General features: G+C 42.1%; 1 protein-coding gene across 4 annotated transcripts in view; it reads right to left on the reverse strand.

The window, feature by feature from the left end:
- Positions 1-1,715: 1,715 nt before the first annotated feature.
- SEMA3D (semaphorin 3D) overlaps positions 1,716-20,426 on the reverse strand; it is a 147,995-nt gene continuing 129,284 nt past the window's right edge. For all 4 annotated transcript variants that reach the window (XM_040595919.1, XM_040595918.1, XM_040595916.1 and 1 more), the window contains 3 exons: positions 19,980-20,044; positions 17,581-17,720; positions 1,716-6,467 (listed from right to left, as the gene is read on the reverse strand). In XM_040595919.1, the coding sequence (XP_040451853.1) occupies positions 6,054-6,467; positions 17,581-17,720; positions 19,980-20,044 (619 nt within the window). In that variant the 3' untranslated portion in view covers positions 1,716-6,053. The remainder of the gene's footprint in view (positions 6,468-17,580; positions 17,721-19,979; positions 20,045-20,426) is intronic.

The following is a 20,426-nucleotide window of genomic DNA, read 5'->3' on the forward strand; positions in this document are numbered from 1 at the left end:
TTCTGTTCACGTATTTTTATTTCCATATTTCTGGCAAGCATAGATATCAGACCTAATAACAGATTAGATTTTCTGGATCTGTTTATATTGACAGTATTTCAGAAATTTAAAAATATACCTTCTGTAAACCTACCCTCAACTTTAGCCTGGGCCAGGGAAATGGCACCAAGCCTTTATACTCTCAGCATAGTCATTTAAGCCATAAGACTTTGCCCCTTATAAATGTACTGTGTTGTTTCCATACCAAAATATCTGCCCAAGCCTTCTGTTCCTCTTTCTGCTTCATCATATGTTGCACCACTAGAAAGCATCTGGCTTTGGGCATGGTTCCTTGTAGCAGGAGAAATAATGCAAAAAAACCTAAGTAGAACACAAAAAGCAAACCACACACACGAAACAAGAAAAAAAAAAAAACAAACAACACAAAACCAAACCAAACAAAAACGAAACATCAAAACAACACCACCACCCCCAAAAAACACCCAAGCCAAAACCAAAAATAATTCCACTCCACCCCAAAAACAAAACCAAAACCAGAAACCCAGCCAAAGCACTTACACACTGAAAGACAAAGGGAACAGAATATGAAACATCACCATAGCTGAGATGTGTCTGGGCTCCTTACAAGTATCGCAACCATCTATGGCTGGGCAGATGATTGCATTGGTTTGTACTGTTTGAAACTATTAACCAGCAGTCCATATCAATCAAAAAAATCACCTGGAAATGGTCTTCTGGTGGTTGGGGTTTTTTTGACATCACATGGAAAATCTTATGCTTTAAAGCACAAAAGACTGATTTTAAATTGGAGAACTATCCACAGCAACCACATAAGCAAAAAAAAAGAAAGGAGAGCTCTGAGTAACGGTCCCCAAAATTTCCTTTCTAAATGAAAACCCCATCTAGTCTCCAATTTATCTCACAGTGTTTGGTTTGCACCTGCAACTGAATGCAAAAGCTAATGCATAGAAAAGTCATCATCTGACAGCAGACTGTGATACTATGACTTTGTAGGGAAGTTTATATGTTGAGGAAACACCAAATCCTGAGTGTTCCTCCATATAAAAGTGGGGTTACCTGGCAGACCAGAGCGTCTCAAAGGCAGGAGACAAGGGGCTTAACCGGTGGAAGAAAAGAACAAGCAAGTAAAACCCTAGTCTTGCTACAGCTGTCAGACCAGATGTTTCAGCCACATATTGGCAAGTGATAAACTTAAGAGCGCAATTTGTTATGTATCGTTACCCGACCAAAGAAGGAAAACAAGTACTGATGTTTCTAACAGATTTCAGGATAACGGCTATTTTGATACACAGAAATAAAATCTGCCTTGTAGAACTTATAATTAAACTCTTTTCCCCTGCCTTCTTTTTTGTTACTGTAATGAACTTACTTTACAAACCTTGGAATCTTGATTACAACTGCAAAGAATGTCACACGTCAGCTAATGACAGAAGCCTAGTTCAGGGTAATCTTAGCAACACCATAGTAAAATATTACAATAGAGACCATTTAAAGTTTATAAAATGTAACAGAATATATTAGAGAGACATGTGGGCTTAATTTTCCATTCATGCAGATGTAATTCTTTAGACCTCCACGTATCATCTACAACTATGTGCAAGAAGAACCAGGCCAATACACTCTACAGAACAACACATAACTTTGGGTGTTTGACTACCAGCCTATAAATAGACTATTGTCTCCTTAGGCCACAATTGAGTTGCAGAAGGATTTTAATCTCTGCTGTCAGTGGAAGCTGAGCTGCACCTTCATTCTTGAAATCACATTTGCTTTTTGCAAATTAACCTGTTACAAAATGAACAGAAAATAAGACATTTGTATGTGCAATCCCATACACATATGCTCATATGACAAAACATTAGTAAACTCATTTTCCATTAGTCGTTATTAAATATTGAGACAGACATTATTATGAGACATGGGCTTATTACATGAATAATGAGTAATAATAACAAATAATTATTCATTATCTGAATTGTTAAATGCAGATCAATATCCATAAAGGTTAGACTAAAAGGTTCACAGCACTTGAACTGTAGGGATCTTCTGATCTCAAAAGCACATGAACCAGAGGAAATCTGTTGCATTCAGCCTAATTACTTTGTTATGAGTGACATAAGAACCAGGTCCAAAATCTATGCATGAACTAGAAGGTATTCAGGCTCTTAGATACCTCAAGCAATGTAAGTTTAATGGCTTGGAGAGGAGAGTATTTGCTTATGGCTTGAACACGCATTCACACCTGTTGTTGGAACAGTTTCCAGTAATGGAACTAGTTTATCAGAATAAGTGTTAATACTTTATTCCTTTTTCTGCTAATCCCATTTTCTGTTTTATTTTAACTGACTGCAAGATCGCTACAAAATTTAGGGCTCTGTTGGGTTTTAAAGCTTATGTCAGTTTTCAGCATTTTTATAACTACAGCTCACATTGTGCTGGTGATTCTAAGAACCTGTTTGAAGCCACTTCAGCACAGCCCAACACTGACCTTTTGTTAAAGCAGGGTCAATGGAAAGGTTTTGTTGAATGAAAAGATAATGTATTAATAATTGGACTCCTGGTTGAATGCATATGTAAATAAATATCTATGTTGTATCATATGCGCTAAGGGATCTGTTAAAAACCTACAGTTATTAAGGCGGAGGCAGCTTTTTTCCACTCTGGACAAACCTTTGTTCAACTTCACTTTTATGGAGCTCTTGAAGGAGGCAAGGCTCAGTTTCATTTTAACTATGGGCCTGTTGTGGCTCATAGTACAGATCACAGCAGCCCAGCTGACCCCCAAATCATTGATTTGAAATCTAAGCAGTCCTAAGAGTTGAGCCTTTAAATTATACAGAAGATGAAATATTCTGAAAAGAGGGGGATCCCCTCCTGTTAAGATTTCTGGGCTAGCTCATCCCCTGAAGCCTCTCTGGGACTGCAGGTTGCAAAGAGAGACCCACCGCTCCTCCTGCTCCTCCTCCTGGGTCTGCACTGCTGAGTCCTGCCTAACAAAACCCTGTCTTACCTCCTGGAGTGATCCCTGATCTGTCTCTCTCATTCCATGATCTCCAAGGTCCTCCAGGCTCTGGTTTCATGTGGATCTGCTGTGCATGAGCAGCTGTGCCAGTCCTGCCACCTACAGCGTACATCTTACCCAGTGTACCAAAACATTGACTTTTATCTATGCAACACCATTAAATATGCTCCCTGGGGTGGCATGAACCCAATACAGCACACTGGTTTGGGGCATATTGAATTTATTTCCCGTGATGGAAGAGGCCTTATATCTCACTTGGGGGTTTACACTACCACTGTACCCCAGACTGATGAGGTCATTTCTTTAAGAAGAATCTCATTGCAGCAACATTTGAAATAAAAGAAATGAAAGTTGTTTTAAGAGTAATAACATTTTAATTCAACCATTTAAATCTAATGCTCCCAGCACTGAGACCCTTAGTCATCCCAGACTTCTACTAAAGTCAGTTGGGGGGGGTCATTTGTAGAATGCATAACCCCAATTATATCTAAGCATAAAACAGATTATTTCATTTTCATGGAAGAGAAAAACCATGGGTTTGCTTTTTTATGAATTAGGCAAACATGTGATGAGAGTCATCTGAAATGCAATAATTAAAGTACTGCGTCACCACTGGGTAGAAGAGTAGGTCCTTTGTCAGTGTATGCGAATGCAGACCACTGTTATTCCATAGACTTGGTGTCGTTCCACTCATTTACTTATGTCCAAGTCCGAGAAATGGGACGTTGTGGACTGATAAAATTCCAATAAGGAATAATTGGGCAGGTTCTGTATGGTGACAGCACAACCTTCCAGCCAAGAATATTGAGTATCCCTGTCTTAGGGTGCTTTATATGTAGTAGTTTATTACCCCCCCATTCCTCCTTTAAGTAGTCTTAATTGGCCTTAAAATCAGGGTACCCAACATGACGAGCCTCTTGTGAAATGCCTGGCCGATGTTATTTTGCAGCAAAAATGGCAAAAAGTTCTCTTTTTGAGAGTCTACATACTCTCAAAGTACTGTATGACTGGTTAGTACCTTCAGCGTCAGTCTCTCTGCTGATTAAAGGTCCTGTGCTGAGAAATTCCCTCCTCCCCACAGCCATATTTTATAATATTTAGCACTCAGTGCTTTACACTATCAAAGCATTGTAGGCATGCTATCTAACATCTCCTAATTAACTCATACATCTCCTATTAAAAAAGCACCTAAAATTAATGACATATGGCATCGCTGGCTTTTATACAACACATGCAACAACTCAGCCTTGGGGTTTTACAAGAAACGTGGGTAAGCTGAGATTCCTTGCTGAAATCTGACAAACACTTCACTATATCTGACTTTCAGCAGAGAGGAAATGAACAACGATGCAAATTGGATCTACACAACTATAGATCAGGAACTGAATGCGCACACAAACACCAGCATGGGCAAGGGCGAATCTGCAACTTTCAGAGCCAATGTTTTCGGTTCCTTAATGAGGTGCACACCAATTACATGGGTTTCCCACAGACTTTGCTCTCAAGATCTGTAGAATGCATGAGAAACAAGCAAAGTCTGTCGTTTTGGTATCCGTCAAAGCTCTCTTCCATGTGAGGAAGTGGCTAATTTGTCATTTCACACTCAAAAAGGCGTGAAAGGCAAAACGGAGGGAGGTTAGCTGGAAGAGAGGAAAGGGGGGGCGGTGACTCATGAGAAGAGACAGTAGGCCTGATTTTGAGCCTGTGTTTGTTGCTGCATATCAGGAATAAAATCAACGAAATCACATGCATGTAAAATAGACAGGAGTGAAGTCAGTGTTTCTTGCTTATATGGAAAAATTTACACTATTAAAACACAATATGAACCAAGGAACACTTTACAAATGAAAATTATGGTATATAGCAAATTTCAAACTTAAAAGTTTTATTTACACATGGACATCTTTTGTTTTATTTAATTATAATAAAAGTATTAATTCCAACGATGCAAATTTTCAACTTAAAAATACATAAGACCTTTGGGAGAAAATCCCAAAGAATACACACATCTGAGGAATGTCAGCTCTGTGTCAAGAGCACTGGTCTCAGCCACTAAATATTTTCCCTCATCGTCTTTTTTTTTTTTTTTTTTAGCTTTATTATTGTCTTTTATCTTTCTTTTCCTCTGCATAAAGCTAGCAAACAGCCAGAGAAACAGTCAGAGTCAAACCTTCGGAGAGTCAGGAGAGGTGCAGGCAGGAATCCCATTATTTGTTAATAGGATTTGTGCACATACCTCCCACTGACCACTTAGGAAATTTACTTCCAAGCATCTCGGTGGCAGTTTCAATTAGAGTCAACATTTCATTTCAGCAGATGGGCTGCAAACTGGTGGCTAGTCAAACTCTAATGAGTAACGCTCGATAATTCCCCTCTCTTAAACTATGATTATGCGTTCTCTTTTTTTTTTTTTTTTTTTATAGGGAGAATGAATGCTGTTGCTAAGCCAATACTTAATTTGATTTTTTGCTGTGCCTGTCTGTGCTAGCAAACCCCACCCACGTGCCTGTATACAAGCCCAATGGGTAAATTAGCGGGTATTCTTGCAGATCTGTCACACATTTCTACCATGCTTCTTTTCAGAAAGATGCCAAAGAACTAGAAATACATCTGCCCTCCCCTGAAATGTAGCCACCTCTGGGGTGGAATGTGGCAGCAAATATTAACATGGGAACACGGACACCAAATCCTATGTGAAAATTATGCAGGAAGTACAGAACACAGCCCACGTAGCCTCAGGCTACCCAGAAATTAGCTAAAAGTGTACGTTTTCTTTTTAATGAATTCATTTGAAATTATTGCCTGGTGTGTGGTACTCCAATAAGGAATATCTCATTTGGTATAGAATCCGCTTGTACAGTCTCATACAGATTATTAGTGATGGTGAGTTATCTGATCTCAATAAGAAGCAGTACTAATTCATAGGCAAGTTGCACAAAACTAGAACACAGTATTATTTTCTTTTTCTTTTTTCACGGAAAATGTCCTTTCTTTAAATAGCATTTGCAAACTATGTAGATAGTGGCCCGGCTGGCTCATGGTGCCTTCGGTTTCGCTTTTTTTTCATCTCCTGCACATGCTTCCATTTGGCACCACCTTTGTTCCGCTGCCTCCTCTTCTCCCGGTGCCACATCTGTTCACAGTATTCATCCAGGCTAAAGCTGGGGCTGCTGACGAGCTGGATATAGTCCTTGTACCTCAGCCGGGACTCCGTCAGCAAATCTCTCACCCGACCCTCATCATCCTCAGTTTTCTGAGTGCTTTCCATTTGTCCATTCTCAATGATGTTCAAATTCAGTTTCACAATGGTATGGACAAAAGTGTGCTCCTGGGCTTTGCAGAAATAGGCTCCCGCATCCCTTCTTTGCAAGCTGCGGATCAGCAGCCCATGCTCTGTTTTGATGACCCTTTCGTCAGCCTTCAGCTGTGGGGTTGGACAAAAAAGAATGCTATAGGTGAGTTTCATCAGCAAAACCAGAATGCATGTCAGTCTACACTGAGGTGGAGAAAAGCCTCGGCTGGCACACGGCACGTCCCTTGTCCCTGGGTGCCAGCACAGAGTGGGGCATGAGCAGCTGGGACCAATACCGGGAGATCCTTTCAGTGGTTGAGTTCTGCTCCTAACTATAGCATCTGCATCACTTACCATTCAGCATGCAGCTGTAAAAGACACATGCTGTACAGCTGAAAGGACAGACAGTAACACTCGTCACACCCCAGTGCAATGAGTCAGACCGCATTCCCCAAGGAAGGGTAGCTACTCAGTGCCACAGATCCCACTCGTTTAACTGCTTTTCTTGAGGTATCGCTAATGCACCCAATATACCAGTATGCTTACACATATGTGGAGAGCTGAGGCCCTACTATTACACTTGAAAATAAATACTACTACTGATTTTTAAAGTGAAATGCTGTGATTCTGATCTTTTTGACCAGGTTTTACAAAAGGAAGTTGATCCTGGCTTTGACTCTCTGAGAGGTGATTAAAAACACCCAATGTGGTTAGACAAATGCAACAAAGTACAATTCTTTTATTGCTAAGATCTGTGAAGAAGGATGTAGAGGAAAAAAAAAACCCATTAAAAAAAAAAGCAAAGAAAAGAATGAGATTGCAAGTGAGAGCTGAAGTCTGTCAGCGTGGAACTGCAATTTCGTTTATGAATGGAAATATTTCAAAAAATACAGCACGATCTCACATGTTAAAAATAAGGTGCACCTTAGAGTAATAACACTGTCAGGTAAGTTACATATCTGGTGATCTGAAAATGATTTCCAAAATAACCCAAGAAAAAAAAAAAAAAAAAGCATAAAAGCATAAGCCCACCACTGGGAAGAAAAAAAAAAGAAAAGAAAAGAAAAGAAAAGAAAACCACAACAGGATGGGGTACTGGGCACCTAAGTATTTTTGCAGCTGGGAAGCATAGAAGGTAAGTGATTTGCCAAAGACCATATAAAGATTAGTAGCAGAGGTGGAAGCAGAAAGCAGAGCCCTAGGTCCCAGTGTCCAACACCAGCATTTCCTTTGAAAATGATCCTGGTCCAGCCCAAAGCTGTCACCTCCCAGGTGTGCTATGTTCTGCTGTCATGCAGAGGCTGTGGCACACCATGGCACAAGGGACCTGGAGCACTGCTTGCGCAGCCCCCAGCAAAGCCAGGGCCCTCAGCACAGCCTCAGCGCTGCTGGTGGCATTGCGATAACGTAGAAACACTTAAGCACAAGGCTGAGTAGTGGGTTTAAGAAGGGGGGGGGAGTGGAGGCAGAAAGAACCAACACAGAATGTGGAAAATTTCCCAGAGTGCACATCTGACCCTCCAGCAAACTTCAGAGGATGAAGATCAGGGAGGCATAAAGATGACTAAATTAGATTTATTCACAGTGGGTAAGCTACACACTGTTTCTTTATGTAAAAAATCTGCACATGATTCCCTTTTCTACTCCATGGGAAAAAGTGTATACATACGTATGATTCTCCATCTGTTATGATTCTAACTCACTAGCACTTTATCATAATAGGGTCCCCTGGAGCAAAGAGATGGATGAGATGACCTCCCAGGGCTTTTAGCTTTACCCTTTCTAAGTTTCTATGATAATGACTTTGGAAGGGTTAAAAAATTTGAAAGACTATTTTGAGATCACCAGAAAAAGCAATACACATATATATAAATTACATGCAGAGAGAGAGATAGATGGCTTAATACTGTATCAGCTGTAGCAGTCTTCAGTGACACACAGATTGGATAGGTAAGTAGGTAGGTAAGTAGGTGGGTAGGTAGATGGATATATAGATGTGTGTGTGGATGCATATAAGCCTGTGTACTGCTATTCATCTGCCTGCAGCAAAGACAAGAAAACAACTGCTACAAAAGCCTGGTCAGAACGTGCCTGGTTCTGCAGCCAAATATTTTTTTGGCTCCTCCCACTATTTGACGGTGTTGGGTCAACCCTGAGCTTTAGTTTCCTTGTTTGTAAACTGTATATAAGCATGCCTACTTGGCACCAGCAGGGTGAAATCATACTAATTTCAAGAAATTCCTGGAAAATTGATTGTCCTGACAACAGGTGCTACATAAGCACAAGCTACTTTTGATTTACTACACTGTGTTTAAACCAGAGAAATCATAGTCAAGCCACAAGCACATACACAGAAGATAGGAGGGAGACAGAGTAGCAAAGACCACCTTTCCACCTCCAGACCTACAGCATAGGGCAGGAGTCCTCAATTTATCAGCTAGTGACACTTCATTCCAAGTAAATGTACCTTTCTTATGCTAAAAACAGGAGCATGAAATGCATATAGGAATCCACAAAGAGGTAGCTGTAGGCAGAAATATGTCTAGGGCAGATGTTTCCTTGTGCTGATGTACCCCAGAGAGAGAAGCAGGAGCAGGGGCCAGGTGGAAGCGCTGGGAGGCTTGGCTGTTGCAATATGGCAAGGAACCCCCCCTTTCTTCTGCCCAAGCTTCATGTCAATGTGAAGACCCAAGTTTGAGCAAATTAGGGAAAAGAGTGGGAAGAAGCAGCTCATTGCCAGACATTTGGGTTTCATAAGGCACTATGCAAAGACCAAGTTCCCACATTGTCTGAGTGAAAACAGGATGGATCTCTTTGAGCTTAGGGCTTGATGCAATTGCAGCAGTAGCATCTGCCTATCGGTGGCCCTGCCAGTATTGTAGTCTAGAGCGTCTTGACAGCTGTGTACCTCCTACACTTGGAAGATCTCCAGCTGGCTGTTTCAGCTGGCTGGGCACCAATCCAAAGAGCCCTCAGTAGTGCTTTGCCTATTTTCAGTGAAAGGAAGGCAGAATAATGGCAGATCTAGACTTGAAAAGATCACTGGACCCCCAAGTCCAGCACCCTGCTACTCATAACTATTTACCATTTGTTTAGCAGCCATCACTTTCTAGTCGTAAACGTGTTAACTGATGGAGTTGCCTCCCCATCTGCCTTGGGATACTGCAGAGAAAGCTAACAGCGTCTAAATTGGACACGTCCCTTAATCCCAGCCCATCATGATTCCTATTTTTAATGAAGCAGTGTTCTTACTGAATGTCCTGTGTTAACCTTGGGTATTGATTTACAGTGACTGTCACCTCCTCCTCCTCTGTGCCTTCATTGTTCATTCCTGTCTTATCCTCTGGCAGGATGAAATTATGGCTCTGATTTCACAAGTATTGAGCAGCACTTCATTACTGTTCCCCCCCCCCCCCCCCCCCCCCCCCCTTCTCTGTTTGGTATCCTGTTTATGTTGTTTTACCCATAGGTTCAGAACTCTTCCTGTCTTGCCCCTCTACTTTTCCCCTCACAGGGCTCTGGAGTTTCATAAACACCTGGCATTTCATTACTTGGTAGTAGATCTTTAACCTTTCGCTTGACTGCTTAATGTGCTCTTTGGTTCCTGACCTATAGATGTAAAACATATTTTATTAAATTTTGAGGAGAGTGAAAGGACTAGTTAGATAGAAGACATAATTTTGTTTTGGACAACTGTGGATTCATTGTCATTGTCCGTCCCCCTCCTCCCCCATGCCATAATCAATAACTCTCCTAAAATATTTGTAAATAGTATTTGACAATTCAGAAGCACAAAGGCTTCATTCATAAAAGCTTGCTGACATGTGCTTAAATTTGAGCATACAATAAAACTTAAACATGAGAGACATAGTTTTGTTCAATAGGGAACAAATCATAAGCCACAAAAACAAAGCAATTGATTACTATTAACTTTCTTTTCCTAGCGGAGTGGGAGCAGATTTTTTACAATATTTTATCAACAGACTGTATCTTTTACCCTTCATGAGAAGCCCATAAGTTTGCCTACAGTTACATTACCTGAATTTTGCCACATGCCAGAGATACTGGTAATATTTGACAAAGGGAAAAAAGATCTCCATGCAAATCAAACACTGTTTTCACAACCTGAATTTAACAATGGAGGAAAAAATAGGCATTGCCAATAACGATGGCAAACATTTAAACAATCAGTAAGTTGGAAAGCAACCAAGGATTTGGAAGTGCTGTGACACCAGGTTAGGTCAATGCCTTTTGTCCTTTGCTAACGATGTGTTTAGATAGCTCCCTCTGTACAAATAATTCACATGTCAACTCTTTCACAGTTAAACACTGCACCTGTCTGGGAGAAGAAAGTGGCTTCAAAGCCTGCCTTCCCTCATTAATCAACATGTGAAAAAAATGTTAGTGGTAATCTGGTTAGGGTGCAACCCCTGAACAAATTGAGAAGGGGAGAAAAGAAAATGAGGAACATTTGCTGAGAATTCATCTTTCTCTATTGTTTTCTTCTTCATCCTCATCATTCGACTGGAAATAAAGATCACTCTGGGGTTTTTTGGCATTATTGTTACACATTACTTTGTTTCTCTTGTACTGTGAAAATAATCATTTAACTTCAACGCAGCTGTAGAATTAATTTCTCTCTCCCTTTTTTCTTTTATTTTTTTTTAAACATGTTTTTTTTATTTATCAAGAAGCCACAGGAAAAATGAAGAACATGTTGCTGGTGCAATGTCATTATGGGAATGCATGATTCCTGTTATTTTCAAGGTGAAGCTAACTTCCTATTCTGAGACTAAATTTTAAACTCTCCCTCTCCCCTCCACCCCTCCCCCAGTATATCCAAATCAAAGGAGAAATGTCACGTGCTATCTCTCAGTTCAGAGTTATTTCTTCTTTTTCCCCAGGAAACTGTCAAAAATATTAGTCTTATTTAAGAATCTCGAGGTATTGGCGGGGAGACCAATGGGTCATATAAAATAAAAGAGTAAAAGCATGAAAGCTATAAGTAGTCCCTAGGCTGCAGAATGAACCTCTTCTTATTTTTCCCACTCTCTTGATCTCTTTCTCATTGACCAAAGGATTCAAGCACTGAACTACTCTCACAGAAGGTACTGCTGGAAACTCAGTTCTTGGTGCATGTCCTCCCCCTTACTCAGCTCCCACCCAGCTCTTAGCTTTTGGGGCTGGCACTGAATCTGTGACCATTTTTTCACAAGATGCTGCTGACCAGATGTTTGTAACAAAGAAACTGGCCATGATGACACGACAATCCGCAGCCACAAAAAAAGAGAAGCTTATGTCTTGGATAAACTGAAAAACGTCTTTTCAGTCTGGCTAAAATGTGGAATGGAAACAAGACCTATTTGCTGCGGTGGGGTCACAGTCTTGTGCCTGGCAAGATGTCCTGTCCAAACTCGTGTACCTACCAAACCACCAGATGGTCATCAAGCTGGGTCTGTCAGAAAAACACAGCCCAGGGCTGTGGGCAGGAATATGGAAAGGGTGAGAACCACTGAAGAAAAAACTGAAATGTCCTCCTGCCTTTTGGTGGATTCATTTTCACCCCCAGGTCTGAACAGAGCAGGAAGGAGAGAGTTAAGAGTGATCTGCACCTATTCTGTCACTTCAGGTTGGTTCTGTCCCTGCAGGGGAGGTGGCAGTTTGGCAGACCTGGGAGCCCCAGCAGACTGGGAGCAAAGTCAGCCTAAAGCAGGGGGGGGTAATACTTTTCAGAGGCACAGGGCACCAAAATTAATGGCATTGTGGGGAGCTATGCATTTGCTTCTGGCAGTCCTGGTGCCTATTATATACACAATATAATACATACGATTTTTTTTGAGAAATACATAAATATCTGTTTTAAGGTTCAGAAAACTTCAGCAGTTTAAGACATTACGAACGTATGACATCCCTGCTCTTCTTTCATGAACTGCAGCCACTGAAATGTTCTCCCTCATCTCAGTGACTAATCCTGTGTGAACAGGAACAAACATAATCAATTGCATGAGCAACACTAAACACAAAAGCACTAGATATTTGACTCCTGACCTTCAAACAGCCCCAAACTACAGGGAAACATACTCCCACTGGCAGCAAAATGACCTGGTGACAGCTCCTGTACCGCAGGAGATCCTGTCCCTCCCCACAGGTTGCTCTGCCTGGAAGTCACATTCTGAACCATGACCCTAAGGGTGAAATGCTGGGGATATCCTGCTGGGCCAAATGCTTCCCATCTAGTCTGGATTTCACCTTTTCCTTCCCTCTGGAAGCTGTAGTGCGTGTCCAGGACAGTGCAAAGCCATCTATTTGTAAAACCAGCTTTAGAAACTTGCTGAGACATTGCAGTTCCAGCCCTGGAACTAAAAGTCTGTAACCTAAGTTCCAGGTGTGAGTCATTTGCAAAGCATGGTATCATCATCACAGTACGTTACACTGCTACAGCACCCACTAAAATCATGTACAGTGATATTTGAGAAACCTGCTGCAGGAAAGGAGAGAGAGCGAGCAGAAAATACAGTTGTAATGGGAAAAGTTATGATAAGGCATTGGCTGAGCAAAGATCAGGTTATACATTAAATATGACCACACTGTCATATTCTGTCTCATATGGTAATTTTGTCAAACTGAAGTACTTTGAAAAGAAAGTCAATCATTCTGCCATTCTTTGGATTTTCTGGGAAGGCCTCCAATTAGGCTCTAATACTGATTAATTCATTTTCACTGATAAGTCAAATTAGAAAAAGTTAAAATCTCGATTTCTGAATCCCCAAATTAACAAGGGATTAACATCTTAACCTGCAAATACCCTTATCCTATCTAATAAGAGGAGTGATTTTTCAACACCTCTACAGGCCCACTGATTTATTTAGGCAGCCATATATGAAATTAGGAATTTAACTTTAGGTACATGCACTTGAAACCATGACATTTCTAGATTAATAACTTTATCTTAAAAATAACAAAAAAACCCCAAACTTTTTTTTCTTTTTCTTCTAAAACTTATGTCTCCTGATATGATGATTGGAGATCTGCAAGATGAGTTTGCTCAGAAGGAGTTCAAGTTCTTAGGATCCTGGAACCAACCTGGGCCAAACCACTAGAAATTCTGTTACTATAAGAATTTTCTGGCAGAAACCAAACAGAACTAATAGCTGTATCCTGTCTTTAAGTGATCTAATCCTGTAACCTTCAATGCATGCATATGCATTTATACAGGCATTTATATATTTATCTTCAAAGGCTGAAAAAAAAATACATAAACTAACAAAACCACCCTGAGGAGTTGTGGAACATGTGCTCCAACTTCTATTTTATCAAAGCTAGATCACAGAAACACTGCTATGGCTTTAGGGACGATATGTGGTAAAAAGCTATTTGCCTACTGTTAGCATTCATAATGCAGAAAATCTGTCTGCAGATTTCTCCTTCAAATTTTCTTCTAAATTTGCCTCAAAGGTTAATCTAGCCTTTTAGCAAAGCTTTGCTTTTCTCCTACAAACAGATGTCAGACTGTTTACACAGAGCAAGCCCAGTAAACATTGCTGTGGAAGGCTGCTAATGTGCAAAGATGTATGCTGTGTGCTTGCTGGAGCTTTAAATGCCATCACACATATGCATGCATTCCCTTACTCTCTCTCCTTGTGCACATCCTTGGCACGCTGGGCCATCCTGCAGTACTGGCCACCACCATGCCTGGGCACCTGGCATTTGGCCCGGAACAAGCAGCAGCGGCCAGGTCACTGCCACAAGGAACCTTTTGGAAACACAAAGCATGGCAAAAAAATAATATAGCTTTAACTTGGGCTATGTTAACTGCCCTAACTTTGTTCAAAAGTTGATTTGACCTGCAGTTTGATTTATGATCAAGTAAGCTTGAGTTTGGCTTCCTGACCTTCAGCGGCCTATCTGAACCTGTGATCCATAAGAAAATCAACTGATTTTTTTTTTTTTTTTGGCCCACTAAATTGACACAGATAAAGCTCAATTTCAAAATTTCAATTTCAGCAGCCCTTCAAAAGAGGCTTTCAAATCCTGGAAGTGTGACTTTTTATGATAAAGCAATTTTACATTCTTCACAGGGAACTAGCTGCTTTAAGCAAAGTTTGTAGCTCTTTTTGAGGTGCTCAGGCACATGCTATTTTTGCAATACATTTTTTTTTAAACGATTGAGTCTCCTCAAAACTTTCCATAACTTCCGCTTCAGAAAAAAGAAGAAAAAACACCAAAAAAACTCCAACCCTAAAAACAATAAACCCCAAAACCTGTTAACTATCTGCTTAAATTTACTTTGAAATTAGTCTTAAACACATGGTTAGAATTAAGCAAATACTTTACTTGTTTCCCTGATCAAATATGGACGTGCATTTCCAAACTGCTGCCTTAGGGAAGTAAAGCCCTCTTCTCTACAGGGCAGTTAAAGGTAAATCAACTAAAGCACAAACAATGAATGCCTGTGTGTTAATTAGCAGCTCATCCTGGAGGTCATGTCTAAGCATGTGGAGGAAAAGAGGGTTATCAGGAGTAGTGAGCATGGATTCACCAAAGGGAAATCACGCCTGGTGATACTGTAACACCCTTATAGGTAAGCTCAGGCAGTGTGACTGAGATGAGTGGACTGTGAAATGGGTTGGAACCGAATGAATGGCAATGCTCAGAGGGGTTGTGATCAAAAGCACAGAGTTTAGCTGGAGGCCTGTAGCTCGTGGAGTTCTCTCAGGGCCCAGTCCTGATCAACTTATCTATCACCGACCTGGATGAAGGGACAGTGTGCCCTCAGCAAGGTTGCTGATGACACCAGGCCTGGAGGAGCAGCTGATTCACCAGAGGCTGCGCTGCCCTTCAGCCAGACCTGGGCAGGTAGGAAAGTTGGGCGGAGAGGAACCTCATGAAGTTCAACCAAGGCAAGTGTAGGGTCCTGTCCCTGAGGACAAACAGCCCCACACACCAGCACAGGCTGGGGCTGAGCTGCTGGGGGGGCAGCTCTGTGGAGACAGACCTGGCAGTGCTGGTGGGCAGCAAGCTGCCCGTGGGCCAGCAGTGTGTCCTCATGGCCAAGGGGCCAAAGGGACCCTGGGGTGCATTAGGAGGACTGTGGCCAGCAGGTTGAGGGAGGTGATCCTCCCCCTCTGCTCTGCCCTGGTGAGGCCCCATCTGGAGTGCTGGGCCCAGTGCTGGGCTCCCCAGTTCAGGAGAGACAAGGAGCTCCTGGAGAGGGGCAGTGGAGGGCTGCAAAGATGATGATGGGGCTGGAGCATCTCCCTGATGAGGACAGGCTGAGAGAGCTGGGGCTGTTCAGCCTGGGGAAGAGAAGGATGGGAGGGGATCTTGTCAATCCATACAAATATCTTAAGGGCAAGTGCCAAGAAGACGGGGCCAGGCTCTTGTCAGTGGTGCCCAGTGACAGGACAAGGGGCAATGGGCACAAACTGCAACACAGGAAGGTCCATCTGAATATGAGGAAGAGCTTTTTTACCTTGAGAGTGGCAGAGCACTGGGACAGGCTGCTGAGAGAGGCTGTGGGGTCTCCTTCCCTGGAGATATTCAAAACCCACTTAACACAATCCTGTGCAACCTGCTCTGAGAGACACTGCTTTAGCTGGGGGTTGAACTAGATGATCTCCAGAGGTCCCTTCCAGCCCTGGCCATCCTGTGAATGCCTCTTTAAAGGCTGATAGACTTCCAGCTGGGTTTTTCACTTCATCCACCTGTGCCTTTATCCTCAAGTATGGGCTCTAATGGAGGTTAGAGGCAGTAGGCGTTTCAAACCATTAATCTCTTTCTTTTGGTGTTTACTTCACATTGTGGGAAGCACCATGTCTATAAATTAATCAGGTTTTTATTCCAAGCAGAGGTAAGAAGTTTTGCCAGTCCAAAGCATGAGAGAGAGAAGGGGAGTACAAGTACTGCAGTGTTGTAGTCAATATACAGCCGTGTGGTGGTTTTTGTCTTATCTGGTGGAAAATCAGAAGTGCCTTGAACCCCCTTATTCTGGCTTCCCAGGCCAAGACACAACTGGGGTAGTAACTTGGGACTACTGCCACGAGTCACATTGCTCACCCAGACGTGAGGTTCTCACGGGCACCTGCCCTGACCAGCCTTTAGAAAGAACCTGCACATATTCTGCACTCAGAAAGTCTCATAGGATGAATTACCATTGAGGGTGGAAGACTGGTTGGGTGTTTGATAATTCCTGTCATTTAAACTAATTTTTTTCTTGGATGAACATTTAACAAAAAAGCATATCTGACACCTGGGACCAGCTCCTTTGAAAGGGCAGGTCTTTTCCCGGCTCCTTCCCTGACGCCATGGTTGCCATCACAGCAGGACATGGCCTCAGACACAAAATCAGCCGTGTAAGGAAAAACTGTGAAAACTCCTGAGGTTTGAATCTCACTCAAACCCAGCCCTAATCAGTCCCAGTGCATTGACCATCTGGGCAAGTCGGAGGGTCCTTTTGTCACCAGCTCACAGAGGAACCAACAGGAAATTGTGTAGGGGGTACGTGCGGACCCTGAGGCTTTGCCAGGGCTTCTCCACCAGTGAAGACCCTAAACCTGCCTTCTGCAAGAATGAAGGGCTATCACAAGTCTCACTGCTTCCTACTTCAGATGCAAGGTGCAGTTCTTTAACATGTCATCTCTACATCAGCACAGAGTGCCTTTTAAGAAAAATTCTCAGACTCCACTAACAAGAACAAAAAAAGCACACACAAAAAAACCCTCAAAAAATAAAAATCTTTTTTTACTGCACAGAGCATTCCTTCTCTGGGGAGAGATGGAGAGAAGCAGCAAGCCATACATGCAATTCTTAGCTACACTGCTTAACATGATAAGGGAATGCAATCAGACACTAAATGGATCAAAGATTTTATTAAAACAAAGGGGTTTGAAAATACTTTTACCTATAGGATAGTTGTTGTGTTAATTACTGGACAAAAGGGTGCTTTTTTGTTTAGCACTTTGATTTTTTACCATTAATTAAACCTTATTTACCTTTTCTTCTGGGTTTGTTTTTTTTTAATATGAAGGCATGTAAGTCAGAATAAATATTGAAACCTGCTTATGACACAGTGCAAATGGTTTCTCTCTTCCGCACTGCATGCCCCAAATGGTGATAGCAGAATGCTATGTGATACCTAAGGTGAGGCAAGAAAAAGTAGAACATTGACTAATCCAAATAACTCCTGCTTTTTAATGCTCAGGTGAATTCTCTATAGAGGAAACTTGACTTGATGACTATAACTTACCTCTTCTCGATGTTCTTCTCCAGAGCGCTGAATATACCACCTAATAGAGGCTTGCTGGGACTTAGGAATACATTCCAGAAAAGTCGAATTAAATTCAATGCCAAAAATCACCTTTTCATCAGCAGTTTCATGACTAATGCCTGGAAAGCAAACATGGTACAGGAGATTAACCCTGACCTGGTTTTTAAAGCAATGGGAAAATAGCCTGATTCAGAACAGATGCTGTAAGAGTGGGTGAATTATAAAAAAGCAAAAGGAAACTTAACTTTTAGCTTAAACTATAACTATGAGGATTTAGAGGCGGCTGCTAACCTTCCGTCAGTGCAACCGGTTTTTTAGGAGGTCAATAAAATCTATATCATGAGCTTGCTCCATTTTAAAGTTGAGGCTTTCACCTTTGAGGAATTTAAAATCTGATCTGTATTTTTCCTTTAAGTAATGCAACTGTAAACCTGAGCTAAAGTTGCTAAAGGTAGATTGTACCGTCTGGTCTGTTCATCCCAAAAACTTTAAAGGAGTCACAGGACTAAAGTAAACTGAAGTTTACCTTCCTTCAGTATAATTTCAAATGCTCTGTGTATGTTTCAGACCAAATACTGAAGGAGCCATGAGCAGATGTGGGCTCCTTGCTTGGCCTTCTGTAAACCTGAGCAAGTAATTTACTAGCCTCTGCATCTCTGTTTCTCTTTCTAGTCTATCTTACCTGTCTCTTATCTGCCTTACCATCGCACTAAAGCTGTTTCTTATGCCCTGCCAATAACAGAAAGGAAGGTGAAAGCAGTGGTGTCTCCTAAATCAAAAGTTAGCTCAACAACAAAATGAATGCAATTTTTGATTGTTTTTTCAATATAATAAGTACCTATATGAGATCTATAGAAATTCAAGCCCTCCACATTAAATGCTTTTCTTTTATTTCACTGTGCCACTGAGATTTCAGCAGAGCCAAACAACTTCACACAGCCAATGAAGTCTCTGGGAGGGAATCTCACACAGTGGAGCACTGAATTTAAATAGGTTTTCGAGCCATAATGTTATTAATTATCTCAAATGGTATAAATAATCCAAGAGCCTGGAGTGGCACAGGTCAGCTTCATGGTTTTATGGCACAGTCATCTGGCACAGAAGTCAGGCCCAGCTGGATGAAATTTCTACTGGTGGTGCTACAACGGGGCAAAGGATTAATATCCATTTCTGTGCTAAGTCTTTTTACATTTATCTAGCAAAGCTAACTCTTCCAGTATCTCTTTCATTCTTCCAGAAAAATGTAACATTGTCAGCCTTTCTGCTAGGGTTCCTATAACCTTGAGCTTTGCACAGTCTCAGACACCCCTATTTGGAGAGCCACACTAAGCAGCAAGCAAGTAAATTCTGTCCCTTGGGAACGAACAGGAGTTTTGTCATTGACTTTAATGGAAACGAGATTTTACCCTGACTTTTTAACTATGTCTGCAAGCACACATGTACAGTGAGAGCCCTCTGTACTGTGCAACAGACTGAAGGCTTTGATCCTGTGGCAAGCAGCTCTGATTTCTGCACTGACTCATGCCGAGATCTGCAGCAGGCACCCAACACTGTCATGGCAAAAAAATAACCAGAGATCAATGGAAAGTGGTGGCTCATCCTGAATCAGACGTTCAGTGCAGCGATACAATCGACACTGTTTTGACTGGGCTGTTTGCTTTAATAAGCAGCTAGAAGAGCCCCAGACAAACCCAAGCATGGTTCTGAATGCTTTTCATTTATTTTACGCTGCCGCAGAGATTGCCGCGTAACCGCAGGTTTTCATACTGACAGTGCTCGCTGGAAGAGAAGTGCTGCAGTTGCCAAAGGAGCGAGCCAGACCCTTTGGCATCTGAAAAGGGGGTGTGGGAAAGGACGGGGGGAGCCCACAGGGAGAGGGGGTAGGCTCTTGTTAATAACAGGAGTATTTAAGTAGCTGCAGGGAGGGGAAGGGGCTGGTTTGGCAGCTGGAGCTTGGGACTTGTGTCAAGTGTATGCAGTGGAAGGGGAGAAGATGGCATGTTCCCCGTTCACCCCTGCAGGTTTCTTTGCGGGACTATCTCCTCTGTTTCTGTATGAAACATCACACACATCCCATTAGCTACTTGTAGGGAAATGTGTGAGGTTTTTGCATCGGGGCACATCTCCCTCCCCTGGGTGAGTGCTGGGGAGGGGCACCCATAAGGGATGTGAGGGTGCTGGCCCATGCCGGCCATCCCTTAGCAGCCCCAGCTCTGCAACTTCAACTGCAGGAGGGGTAATGTATATGAAGTGTAGGAAAGGCAACTGCTTTAACAGTGCTATTCTGTCAAGCTCAGCAAGTTTTTTTCAGGCAGAGAACCTCACAGTAAACTGTTGTCCAAAGTAACAAAAGAGTAAGAAAGATGCAAAATACTCACTGTCTTCCACATCCCAGCACTGTGCAACAGGGTCTCCATATTTGACATCTTGCCTTCTGGCTCGCCTATAGGAAGAGCATGCAAACTTGTAACACTTTGGGCCTAATTGCTGGAATTCAACAACAAAATACAGAGGAGCTCAGCAGATGTGGACTCGCGTTGCTCCCACACTACTGCTGACAATTACGGTCTTAACTAAAACCAGCCTCACCCTCAAAGCAGCATGTGGCTGAGAGAGATTTGTACAATTGACATCAAGAGAAGGGCCTGTGATTTGGGAAAACCACTGGGAGGGAAAGAGAAAATTCAAGAGAAAAAAGATCTGCCTAAAATAAAGAGTGCGTAATATAGTGACAGAAAGGACGTCTAAACCTGCTTCAGGAGCTTGAGGCACAGGCCTCCGGGTGGGGTGGACTGTCTTGGAAATACCTAAAAACATCCTTAATG

Source organism: Falco naumanni, chromosome 5 (genome assembly GCF_017639655.2).
Source record: "Falco naumanni isolate bFalNau1 chromosome 5, bFalNau1.pat, whole genome shotgun sequence".
NCBI classification, from domain to species: domain Eukaryota; kingdom Metazoa; phylum Chordata; class Aves; order Falconiformes; family Falconidae; genus Falco; species Falco naumanni.